Source organism: Nymphaea colorata, chromosome 12 (genome assembly GCF_008831285.2).
Source record: "Nymphaea colorata isolate Beijing-Zhang1983 chromosome 12, ASM883128v2, whole genome shotgun sequence".
NCBI classification, from domain to species: domain Eukaryota; kingdom Viridiplantae; phylum Streptophyta; class Magnoliopsida; order Nymphaeales; family Nymphaeaceae; genus Nymphaea; species Nymphaea colorata.
In genome coordinates, this window is record NC_045149.1 from 6,979,776 (window position 1) to 6,993,245 (window position 13,470).

The 13,470-nt window shown below is 38.4% G+C and overlaps 1 protein-coding gene across 1 annotated transcript; it reads right to left on the bottom strand.

Moving 5' to 3' along the window:
* Nucleotides 1-858: 858 nt before the first annotated feature.
* LOC116265155 (late embryogenesis abundant protein At5g17165) lies at nt 859-3,939 on the bottom strand. The gene is made up of 2 exons (XM_031645680.2): nt 3,476-3,939; nt 859-1,396 (listed from the first exon to the last, which is right to left on the bottom strand). Exons 1-2 carry the CDS (start codon nt 3,547-3,549, stop codon nt 1,105-1,107), a joined length of 366 nt encoding a protein of 121 aa, XP_031501540.1. The 5' UTR covers nt 3,550-3,939; the 3' UTR covers nt 859-1,104.
* Between the last annotated feature and the right edge of the window lie 9,531 nt (nt 3,940-13,470).

The following is a 13,470-nucleotide window of genomic DNA, read 5'->3' on the forward strand; positions in this document are numbered from 1 at the left end:
GAAAATAAAATAATTAATTAACTAGATTTAAATTAATCAAGTAAAAAACAAGTAACATATCACACTTGCGCCTCCTAAATTTAATGTGCAATCGCCACCAAAGTCGATTCCAGTTGTCTGGTACCGGCAACATCGGCATTGCCGACCAGAATGATACGTCCAGTCTAATGTATATCGAGCCTTATCAACCGATTCTGTCTTCTCTATATAAAAAACAAAAACCCGATATGAACTAAAAAAAAAAAAAAAGCGAAAGGAATTTTCGAAGAGGGTCCACGAAAATGAGAGAACGAAGAAACCCATAGGAGGGAATTTATCATCAAGATGACCGGCGAATAAGATCCGACCCCAACTTAAAAAAGATAACGTCCCGCTATTGCCAAGGCCGACATGATTGTAACAGACGGCGACCGGACACGGATATCATTCTTGGTTTACCAAGACGACGATACGATCGCGGTGAAAGATGGCACGTCCTTCACAAGGCCAACCAAAGACGTGACATTTTGATAAACCCCGATCTCTCGAAATTGTCGCCTGGTACGTCAGACCGTCAGATAGCACGGCTTTGACCCAACGCTACGACTTTTGGATAGCACGCAGTACGCACCGGAAAACTTTAACGACCAATCCTGGTGGCCGGATCCCCGGCCTAAGATACCGGCGGTCATCCCTTCCCTGCCACATCTCCAACTAGATAAACGTCGAGTTGCTGCTCGCGAAAAGAATAGGGATCCCCCGGATCAGATCTTAGGTAAAGCCTCCGCAGGCTAATTTACCGAGAGAAACGTTCATTAAGAAGCAAACCAAGGAAGAACATCAAACCACTCTCTGTATCATCGCCACCAACCCCGTCCATAAGAAAAGGGACACAAGCAGAAGAGATAGTAGATAGGTACAAGTACATAGTTCGCCCGTACAGAACGACGGCCGGAGGACCATCGACGGACTTTAATGAAGCAAAAGAACGCAGAGCGTCTAGTGCAGGGTATATGCAACACACATAGTAAACAGTAACAGTAGCAAGATGGGAATAGTAACCGCAGCGGCGAGACTAAGGAACTACAGAAAAGACAGAACGGCGGCGGAAGGCGGTCGATCCATTTATCCCTCTTGGGTGTAGTGGCCGGCGTTCCTATCGATGTCCACGTCGCTGTTGGTGCGGAACCAGGCCTGCTGCTCGAGAGTGGAGCCCTGAGCCAACTGCGGAATTGGGGAGGAGGTCAGGCGTTCCCCGCGGTCCAGGTTGGTTGGAGGGCCGCCAGCCTTCTCCGGTGGGCCGAAAACGCCCGTCTTCGAGTGCGGAGCCCAGTACTTCTCCGCCTGTTGGCCGATCACATCGTCCGGCGTCGGATGGTCCTCCGGGTTCTTGTCATACGCCGACTGATGGATGTGGCTGCAAGCAACGAGTGGTCGGAAAAGGGTAGTGTCAGCAGATTGCCCAGTTGCAGGGAGAAACGGACAAAGCAAAAAAGCAAGAGAAGAGAGGACAAAACAAAATATCCTTTTGTAGCATTATCCTCTTCCCACACTTTGAAACGGCAGAAAAAATAACAGAGAAAGAATGGGTCCTTCATTTCACGAGCGGAAGACGCCATTTTCGTGGGTTTCTTTTTGCTTGGGAAAATCGATTAGGTCCAGAGTTACGCGAGTCTCGAAACAAAGTAAATTGCGTCGTGGCGGCCTTATCCCAAAGGCTAGAAGCTCACGACGAAGCTCCAAAAACAAGTCAATAATAAGATCAAAAACTCATCACGGGTATAAAGATATGACTCGCTAATAGAAACCTGAAATACGTGTAGCGGAAGAAACGGCAGACAAAGAAGAAGAAAAAGCAACGTGGTACCGTACGACCAGCGGTAGCGCGACAAAACTTGAGAAACCAATAGCGCAAAAGCTCACAAAGACAGCTTCCCGTCGACTGGCCAGCTTTCTGGTACCATTTTCTTCAGGATCGGTTTTAAAAGAACCAAAAAGCCAAGAAGGAGAGATAATTGCTGATTGATCCAATGGTTTAGATACTACATGAGCTTATTATCCAACATGGCAACCGGCAAATGAGATGAGAAAGAAAAGATTATTCATGACTGCCTGCTTTCTCAAAACTTCGTTGGCACCTAAAATTCATTGGATAATTGTTGGGAAAACGGATGATCAAGCAAGTGAGATTCCCGGGAGTTTGAGAGGGATTGCCTTCCAAACGGAGATGGATTATTGCAACCAATTTTCTTCTTGGTCCACTTTCCCCCGCGACAATTTTTGACAGGAGTGATTAGTGCAGAGGAATCCGAGTGTGAATGAAGCCAATTTCATTCCCAACGAAAGAACAAGGTGAAAAGGAAAAAGACACAACGGTCGAGGAATTAGTTCGAGAGGACGACGGTGAAGATCAAGCACCGAGTATCAAGGAGCCAAGAAAGGCGAGCAAAATGAGGGCCAGCCTGAAGTCTGAATAACAAATTCAAGAAATGGCCTACCAAAGTAGGGGAAACGCCAGCAACAAGAAGTCCGCATAAGAAATTTTAAAAATGGCCTGCAAAAGTAGGGGAACCGCCAGAAATCTCTGGAAGTATTGTCTACAATTTTAAAGCTTAAAGCAGAGAAATCAAGAGACACGTGGGACAGTTTAACGTGCTTGCGTGTCGGCAACAGCCAGAAGGTGGACGTAAAACGAAGGAAGTAGAATAAAAAACTGATTTCAAAAAAAATAAATGCAGAAAGTTCTACCATCATCAGCGCACTACCCTGTGGCTGGTGTCATGAAAAGCTCGGATCCGTAGTAATGGCGAAAGAAACCACAAGAGCTTTTAAGTTACGAAGAAAGAATTGACAGATAAGAACAAGAGCGCATGAAATCCAGTTCTCCGTTTGGGTGAAGAAAAAAGAGCTCATGGTTCTGTGAAGATCCGTCCATCTAGGAGCCGGAAAGCAAACCAAGAGGATCTCCCTAAATTTTTGTCGTTCTGCCAACAAAACAAGGTGTAAATAAAAAATAACCATTTCAAAAGCCGACGTTCTAGCAAGAGTTCTCTTCAAATCCGCTTAGTATCGCGACTAAGAAGAGAATAGATGAATAAACACACAGAAATAGAAGGAAAATTCACCAGCTTAAAGCTCCTCTTTCCTCTCCTCGAAGGCTGAGAACTATTCAGCATTTAAATATGATCACAGAGCGCGGAAAATTACGAACATTGATCCGAAGAAACAAAGAAGAAGAAAGCTTTCATACCGCAGTTGAAGCAAATTCTTCACAGGATCTCAACAACTAAAAAGCAAAAAAAAAAAAAAAAGGACCTTCTTCGCTAACAGAAAGAAGTCCTACATGCAAGGAAGCAGAACGAAAGCAAAGAAGCAAACAGCAAATATCCCGTCAGCGGCCCACTTGAACAAGATCTAAAGCTCTTAAGCCTAAAGCAGAAGCGATCAACAAGAAAAATGTAATCGGACAGAGAGAGATAGAGAAACAGAGGAGTACCGAGACGCCGAGATCTGAGCGAAGCGCCTGCAAATCCCGACGGAACCTCCCTTACGAAGAGTAATGGCGGCCATACAATACGCACGCAGGCTCTCTGCTTCTTCCTTTTCTTCTCGAGAGAGGGATTCCTTCCCCTGTCACTCACTCACCCGCTGACTTAAGAGTGGAGGAATCGAGAGAGAGCGACCCCGGAGATCGCCTCACCCGCTTCGCATTTATAGGCGAACGGAGGAGGGAAGGGCACTCGATGGGACGCGCTCCCGGTACTCCACCTACCCTCGTAACTGCCTGCCCGAGGAGAGGGGGTAGGAGTGCAGAGTTAACTGTTAAGTAATGGGGTTGGCAGCTCCGCCGTCCCACCACCGCCGGCGAACAGAATTCCGCCGTCCCTCTTGACGGTGACGAGCAGGTTCCGTCCGCCTCGGGGACCCTCGGCCGTCGAATATTCCGTCCAAATATGCGGGCCTCGCTGGCTACCGCCTTTCGCGCTACTTTGGAGTACGGCAGTTCCGGTACGGCTCAGCGCCATCGGACGGGGTTGATTTCGTTCACCTTAAATGACATTTATACCCCCCGCCCAATACCTTTGGCCTTTTCCTTTTTTGGATATTTAAGTAATTTCCAAAATGCTATTAATAAAGTTCGGTGCAGTAAAATATTAACATTACCACTTTTTTAAGACAAAATCCTTTTCGTAGTTGTCATAGTTCGTCAATCTTAAATAATTACATAGCATGAAATTTTAAAAAAGTTTTTTAGTTTATGATAATTTATTGAACATTTTATTTGCAGGTCCACGTAAAATCTTTTTCGAGTGGACCACGTGCATTTTGGCTTTGTAGACGGGTAATGTGCTGTCACAATTTCAATTTTAAAAATTAATTTAAAATTTTAATTTTAAAGGAAATTGTGTATAGTTATTTTTATTATATTCTTTTAAGGTTGCGTTTGATAGCCTTTAACATACTCAAGATATCTCAGCTGTATAGATTTTAAATTCATGCTATATATTAAAAACTATAAATTTAAATAAATTCATCAATGTGATGTTTGTGGTGAAACAAACACAAACACAAGAATTCCACTTTAGATAAATCTTGACTTTCTTTATATTGAAAGCTGAAAAACCATGTTTTGATAAGTCACTAAAATTATATATGTAAATTGAATTATCAGAACTCATTAAAAAAACTTGGTTACATATTGATATAATCAAAAAGCCCACTCAATGTTTTTTTTTGCATTTAAAAAATTAGAAACCAGGTTTAAACAAATCACGATTTCAAACCCATCCAAACGCTATCTTAAAAATATGGACATGCAATGATAATATGTACCAGCCAACATACCGAATCGAGATGACATTACTAGTAGTGAGTGATATTGACAACATTGATTGGCAACCTCTTATTTGAAGAAGAGGTTAGGTTGTTGACGAGGCTGAAAGCGATGTGGGCACCATGAAATGTTGACTTAAGAACAGCATTAATACGACTGCGCCCAATTCCTGAGCAACCCTTGGTTTGTCGTATTATTTGTAAGACCATTTTTGCTAAACAAGTCCATTAAATCATCACGACACATAACTGCCCATGGGCATTTAATTCAACCTTATCAAAAAATTCAAATATCTGTATTTTATTTATAAATATATAAGAAACAATATTTATAAAATTAACAATAATATTTTTGTCGGACTGAGCCTGACCCAGCCTGATTCATTCTATGGCCTAAGCTGGCCCGGGCCTGGGCCCTGGTGCCCATTAAACACAACAGGCTCAAGCCGAATTACAATAAAAAAAACATTTAAAACATACAAATTTAATGTATAAACACTTATTTATGAGGATATATATATATATTAAAAATATTTTTTAAATACATAAATTAGCAAACCGACCCAAAGCAAATTTTCAACCCAAACTCAAGCCAAGCACCTGAGGCACCTAGCCCGATGTCCACTCTTAATCCTGTCAGGTATGTAGGTATGTATTAACACAAACACATGGTAGATTCATAAAACATGGGCTCTATTTTTTTCGAGAATAGTTTCATTGAACCGTAACAATTTGTTATTGGTGCCAAACTCTCTCAAAAATTACAATTTAAAGGATTAGTATCTGTTAGTAAAAAAGAAATTAGCTCCAAAAGTGACTTGAATTCATTCAAAATTTCCACAAAATCGGCCATATTTGAAACATGCATGATGTCTGTTCTTGTCATGAGTTTGCATGGGCATGTAGGGCGCACCCAGGGGTGGAGCGAAAGGGAGCCTGCATGGACCTGGCCCCACTTCTTTTTTTTTTTTTGTAATTTACATATAAATTTTAAAAAATTTCACTTGTTCTATATAAAATTTTTTGAAAATGATATTTCGGCCACCGTTAAAGTTTAGAAACTTTAATTCGGTCGAATTGAAGGAAATTCCTTGATGAATTGTTATTAAAGTGTGAACAAATGAGAGCGAGGAACTGAAATGAGATGGGAGCAAGGGGAATGGGAATTTCATAAACAAATGCTCTCACTTGTTTTCGATTCCATCTGCAACAGATTGAGTGCATAATGACGTGCGTCTCCACGGCTTACTAATAGAGAGATTAAATAGCGAATCCTCTGGTGGAGAATCGGTCTCTTCAAAAAGAGAAAATTCCTCCGTTGCAAATGAATGATGGAAAGGCATTCATTTGGTGCAACTTCCTCCCTTGCTTTTTCTGAGTCGGTGTTTGCTTTCACTTCCTCGAACGGAAGAGTTCCTATTCTTGTTCCTTGCTGTCAAGATCAAAGATCTATCGTTGGTAATCAATCTTTTGTATCTCTCTTCCATTGCCACTTGCCGAAGCCAAGATCTTCCTTACTTGTTGCCACCACTATGGTTCTTGTCAGCAAGGGCTGAGCCAGGATTTTTTCTAGGGTCGAGCCAATACGATTTGCGGACCGGGCCAAGAGGAGCGACCGGTCGGGTCAAACTAAAAAAAATTGATTTTTTCAATGTCCCGGGCGAGCCCCCCCCTCCCTCCGCCCCTGCTTGTCAGTGACCAGAGGCGGAGGTAGGAATTTTTCATTAGGAGGGCCGAAACAATGATTTTAAACTTTTGCTTGGAACCAAAATATCAATTTTTCGAAATTTTTATATAGGCCGTGTTTTTTTTTTCCTTTTTTTGGAAAATTTTCTGGAGGGGGCAATGGCCCGTGCAGCTGGCTCCGCCCAAGCCAATGGCGAAGTTAGGTGTGAGCATGTGTAGACCAACTTATTTTCAGTAATAGGTTTGGACTGGCTACATGGTGTGCCTCCTAACCCATCTCAAAGCCTTATAACTGACCATTGGCAAATAGGGATGTCAGCGGTTTGAATCAAATATCTGATCAAAATGAAAAAATCAGCTATAAAAATTTAATATTCAATAAGAAATCAGATCGATGTAGGATTTAAGAAATGACATTCGGTTGGGTTCGGATCGGTTTTGGTTTTAAATAAATATTATATATCCAATGCTTTTATATTTTGAAAATTGACAAGATTCTATTCAAAATTCGAATTCAGTTCAAATGTGAAAAACCAGATTTGGATTGTGAAATCGGATTTTGGATTTGAATATGATTTTTCTTTATTTGAAATCGAATATGTCAATATCCAGAAAAACAGCTGAAGCTAAAGATATATCCTAATCGAACCTTGATCCATTGGCATTTCTATTGGCAAATGATTGTATCACCATTAGTCCATTCTAAATTATTATTCGTTTTTATTGCTATTATTTCTCTAAGTCTACCTTCAAAAGTTCAGTGGATGAATACAAATATTCTTATAATTTTAGATTTCTTCAATTATGATTTTTCAATGTAAGAGTTTTACAAAATTGTCATGAACTCAAAATTTGATTTTGTAAGTCCAGAAAATAAGAAAATATTATTTTAATCATGGTTAATATGTGTTGACTGGCACACTGTATTGTTTAGGATTATCAAATTGTATCAAATCATAAACAAACATATATATATATACATATATATAAACTTGAGTTGCACTAGTGACTATTTTTCAGAATTTTAAATAAGAGGCTGTGTTCACCCCACATGTGTTTGGCTTAGTAGTGTTGGACTTCAATTATAAATAGTCATGGCCCAAATTCCGTAACGAGTCAGTTCTTTCACAAAGTCAAAGCATGCATAGAGTCTCTCGGACAAAGGTATTTGAATATTACTTCGAACAAAGGTATTTGAATATTACTTCTGTCTTAAAGCAAGTCAAAACCTCGAAAACATAAGAATATGGTTAAGAGTTTTATACGGAATGTGGTTTCCCTTAAAAAAACATTAAATAAAAGTTTTTGGACCAAAATGATAGTAAAAAAAAAATCAGGAAGTCTAAGTATTGACATGTTACATTTTGTGACAACTACAACCATGGCTATAGTTGAGATGAATCATAGAGACGATTGAAATTCAATTATTCTACAGTTTTTTAACTTTACATTCATATATATCTAACATGGTTTTTTTACTCTCTTCTTAAAAGTAGGTTTCACAAAAAACGGGTTCATTCTTTGTATCATGCAAACTCTTTTGAACTAAAGCTTTGGAAGAATGCATATCATACTCATGCCATTAGATTTTTCAAATCATGTTTTGAAACAACATTTTGGTGAAACTCATTTTTTGCATCCAAATGTGTTTTATATCTTTTAAGCACTCATGAATTATCATACTCACACCATTAGATTCGTCAAGTGAAGCTTAAAAACTCGAATTTGGGGGATAATGAGAAAGAACAAGAGATTGATCTCATTCAAGCGTCGAGCCAGGCAAGGGCGGAGCCATAAATGTTTCATGAGGAGGGCGAATTAAAGTTTATAAATTTTTTTTACTATGAATGAAATATCATTTTTCAAAAATTTTATATAAAACAGGTAATTTTTTTAAATTTACATGTAATTTTTTTTTTTAAATTTTGAGGTGGGGCCACAGACCATACAGGCCCTACCTTGACTCTGCCCCTGGAGCCTGGGGTCCACCAGGTGCCATATCCTCCCCTTTTCCTTCCCCCTCAAAATAAAAAATGTATACATGTTAGCATATTTAAAATGTGTCAAAATTTATATTTAGGCCCTGTTTAAATTTAAAAACTATAGTTCCGCCCTCTTAATGAAAAGGACTTGATCAATCATGCCACTTAGTTGGTGGTGGAGTGATGTTTTTTTTTTTATAGGGGGCCAGTAAAATTTTTGAAGATTTTTTGCCAGAACCAACCGACATTTTTGAAAAATTTTAGAAAGGCCATGCTGACTTTTTGTGCCTCCAAAGGTCCAAAATGTTCCCTGCCCGCCCCTTGTTCTTTGGTGCTGAAACTTTTCCCAATTCCATGTGTCATTATTCTTTTCTTTCGAAAAATAAAATATAAAAGTTTATTTCTTCGGTCCTTTTCATTCTAGTTGTGCATATGGCAATCTTCATTGGCATCTGAAGAGAAGAGGGTGAAACAAAAAATTGTCAAATTGCATCAAATAGAACGAAATTGGTCGAGTTTTGAATCCGAAAATATTATTAATATATTTATCTAAAATTACATAAAATCTATATAAATAAGTGTAAAAAGTGTTTTCAAATTATTTATAAATAAAATAAGAACTATATATAGCATGTGAGGCTGGGCGGGCCGGTCGAATTCGGGCTTGGGCAGGGAAAAATCAGGCCCGATAGGCCGGCTTGGGTCAGCCCGGTTCGGCCCATTTAACCTGTTTAGATTAAAAAAAAATTATTTTTTTTGTTTTGATAATATATATTTATTATTAATAATATATTTTATAATTAAAACTTTATTTTTTAATTTTAAATGGCCCGAGCCCGGACCGAGACCCAGGCTCACAGGCCTACCCTTACCCGTATCAGCTTATGAATCAAACGGATTTGCCAATATTTTGATTGAGATAAGTCGATTCAGGCATTTTTACAGTAATTATGAACACATGCCATGGTAGTTGTTGTGATTAATGTGTCCGCACAAGACATTTTCCGGGGGACCATGCTATTTGAAAGGTACTACTGCAATTAAATGGTGAGGAAGAAATGGTTCCCTAAGACTTTAGATATGGTAAATAAGAAAAAACTAATAATTTAAGAAGTATGTGAGAGCTATTTGAATGAGTGAGGGAAATCTACGGCCTCGGACAAAGTCGAAGCTCCCACCTAACCCTTAATTAAGGTTAAACATGACGTTGGATTTTTCACAAGAAGAGGGAATATATAAATCGTGTGCACAACGATTATGTTGGAAAATAAAAATTAAAAACCTGATATAATAGCCATTAAAAAGGTAAAAATGTTGTCTTATTCTATTAATTAAGGGTGTGATTTCGCATTAGGACAATTTGTGATAATTTTTTGTGGCATGCCCTTAAGCTCAAGCCTTAAATTTTGTAAGCAAGGGGATTTTTTTTTTTATTTTCTCACCAACATTTTGCCTATGATTGTAGAAAAGAAATTCTTATTTATTTATTTTTTAATAAGGATCACATTTTTAATAAAGAGTGTCAAATAAAGTTTCTTTGTTCTCCTCCCTCTACCAGTTCTCAAAAATTATGGTCTTTTCATTGTACCATTATCAGGTGTGACCACAAGAGCGGGTGAGAACAAGTAGTGTCAAATAAAGTTTAAAGTGAACATGAACAAGAGAATACTTTAGCTGCAATTTTTTTTTTCAATACTACCTTTTACCACTCAATATATTCTCATCACTTTATCTTTCTCTCTTTTTTTTTACATAAAAATCTATTGAACTGTGATATATTTCATTGATTTTTAGCTTCCAAATTAATTTAGCTCCAACTTTTCTTGTTCAAGGTAAACTAATAAGAGACATTTATCACTTGCTTATAAAAGTATCGACAATCAATTGCGCAGTTTTTGTTAATTATAATCTAAATAAGCCTTAGCAGTTTTTGCTTGCTAAGGCATAGTTCGATTTTGAGTCGGGTTGCCCCTAGAGGCGTATCATAGTTGGTCAAACTAGCGAGCTGGTGAAAATCTAGTCGTTAGTTCAATTTTTATAGGCGCTACTTCTTTGTACTACAAACAATCGACATGCAACGTTCCAGCATATTACTCCCCACTTGTGTCTCGAAACAACCCCGAACCCCATGAATAGGAGGAAGGAAGGAAGGGCTTTGGCATCTTGGGCGGGTTTGCTTATTTGATCACCACTACTTTAAGTTCAATTCGTTTACCAAACGGCCCAGAGTTCCTAATTGCCCACAAAAGCAACTTTCTAGTAAATCTAAGACAAGAGGTGATATTTTTTTTTTCAGCTCTTCCCTGCTTTTATTGAAAAGAAAAAAAGACTAATGGCGCCTTTTCATTTGCTCTAAAGTTTGAGTCCTTAGCAACATAGTGGTGGAGCCAAAAAATTTTTAGAGAATATAAAATTTTAAAGAACACCAATATATAAATGAAAAAAAAGCTGAGAAATATCAATATAAAATGTTTTTGCCCTACCTACCTCTGCCCCTCTGTTAACACATAAAACCCTACCTCACTTGTGGAGTTTGAACTACGAACACGAGTTAAATGCCGATGTCATGATGTCGCTAAATTGTGGCTCATAACAAGCTTTTTGTTAGTCAAAAGAGAGTTACCTTTACGATTAATTGGTGCAGTTCATTTTCTCATATAATATTTAAAGAAGACATTCAATAATTCTATGGTCCGGTGTGCTTGATAAATTTCAAACATCTTACATAAAGCCTTACGATTTTATAGTGACATGTGTCCCCGGAAAACGAAACCTGCTACCTGACCATGTCTTTGTTTGCCTATAACTGTTTGCCTAAAACGTCTTCTCCCTAACATTTCTTGTTGTATTGATTTTTGGTGAACAGAAATAGTATTTTATTTTACGACATAAGCCCTCTTTCCAAGGGAGTCAAGGCTTGTTTTTGTTGATTTCAAATGCATGTACAACACTAATTTCTGGTAAATTGGTGTCCCAATGATTTAAAACGAGAATTGATCACCTACTAATCTTTTTTTGTTCCAACCATTGTGTCAACCCCCCGAAAAATAAAAAAAAAAAAAAAGTATTAACTTAATGCCTCAATGGAGCTTAGGGCGGCTTGAGTCACACATTACTTAGGTCGAGGTCAAATCGAACTTTATGAGGTGAGCTTGAGCTAGAGCTCGACTTTGTAAAAGAGATTGAGCTGGCCTTGATTCATGTATTTTAATTTATTATTAAAAGTAGTTGATTTTTTTTATTATTATGTATTTTAATTTATTAAAAAATAAAAAAAATAATTTTGTATGTAACCGATCGTCGAATCTACTCATCCAGCGTTCTGGCCAATTCCGTTCAAGCTCTCGCTTCGAAACCGGATGAGAGTAAATACCAAGAAAAAATCGACAGAGAGAGAGAGAGAGAGAGAGAGAGAGAGAGAGAGAAGGGTGGAGCAGATGAACGAAAATAGTGAGAAGGGGAGGACGACCGGACAGAGCTCGAGCGGTTTATGAGTTCTTCACTTTCTGCATTAATTTGTATCTCAATGCGCTTCTGCAGTAATTCAAGATCGGATTTATGGGTTTGAATGCGAAAACGAAGAAAAATATGTAGTTTCAGAGAATGGATCACCGGTGTTCATACCTTCTGGTCCATCGGCGATTCATTTCCCAACGAATTCCGTGAGTAGCAACGGCCCTTTCATATTTTTTCCGGTGAATACATCGTTGGACTTTTCGAGTCCGGCCTAACCTCCCCCATCTGCGCGTGGTAGATATGCTTTCTGAATCGTTACCGCTTCTTCTGATTCTGCTAAACCCTAACCAGGGTGTCTGCTCGTCCGCCTTTTCTTCAAACCATGAACATATTCTCAAATTCACTCTACTTGTCCTAACCTCCCCCAACCGGGTGGATGCCCATTGAATTCAGTTATGCATATGAAAGCCAGTGGCTTATAAATGATGCACTCGACGTGTTCGATAAAATGTCTGAGAACAATGACATCTCATGGAATGCAATGATCGATTGGCTATGTTCAAGTTGGCGATCTTCATGGAGCAATGAAATTATTTAAGAAAATAAACATACTGGTATGAGTATTTAACAACTTCCGATTTAAAAAAGGCGTGATCTCACAAATTTGCCGATGTTATTTTTTTTTCATATTGTCAACAAACACTTGATAGAAACCAGGTAGATTATAATCCAAACTAAACAAACACATCCACCTTTTGGAATAGGGATGCAAATCCCCATTCTAATGGTTCCACAAAATCCTAGCATTTTAATCTTGGAGCCGTCTAGGACTACTGTAATGGTAAATGCCAAGGGCGAATCAGGTTCTACATTTGGCCCCTAACATGGGATCGTGTGTTAGGAACCCGAATGAGACGAATTAACCTTTATGGTGTGTTTGATTGTTTAGAATCTTGATTCAATAATGAAAGTTTCAGAATCATAGTTTCTCCTTAAACTGAAATGGAACCAAAATTTCAGGTTTTAGTTTCTTAGTTTCGTAAACAAATTACCTTGTTTCTTTAATAGTTTAAATTTCTTAAAAAATAAGCATTTTGGTTCCAAAATTCTATGACTATGCGTATATTAAACTCTCCCCAATGTTAAAAAATACGTGGAACCCCTTGTAAGGACAGAGATAGGACATGAATGATATTTCTTAAATCAACACAATAAATGCCCTTCATCTAAGGCAACCGAACACGAGCCTCTGTTTCAGGCACCGAAGCCGTTCTTCTAGGTGCGCTTGCTCTGGCCAAGGCCAACCAAACTAGAGAGCTGTCCACGTCATATAAAAAAAAAAAAGATACGTATGTTAGTAAATTAATACTAATTAACAATGTTTTATCGTTGTTTTTACTTCAACCATCTATTTTGGAAAGATTAACAACCAATATAATTCTTTTCAAGCATAGCATCTAAAAAGTTTGGTATTCACACATGCATTTATAGTTCGCGATGATGATTGTCATTGCCCATCTTGCTTAATTCACAT

Bases quoted from the DNA above. Each gene is read 5' to 3' on its own strand.
- LOC116265155 (XM_031645680.2), bottom strand. From the start codon at position 3,549: ATGGCCGCCATTACTCTTCGTAAGGGAGGTTCCGTCGGGATTTGCAGG. The intron at 1,397-3,475 runs GTACTCCTCTGT...CGTTGCTTGCAG, and splicing joins GCTCAGATCTCGGCGTCTCG to CCACATCCATCAGTCGGCGT.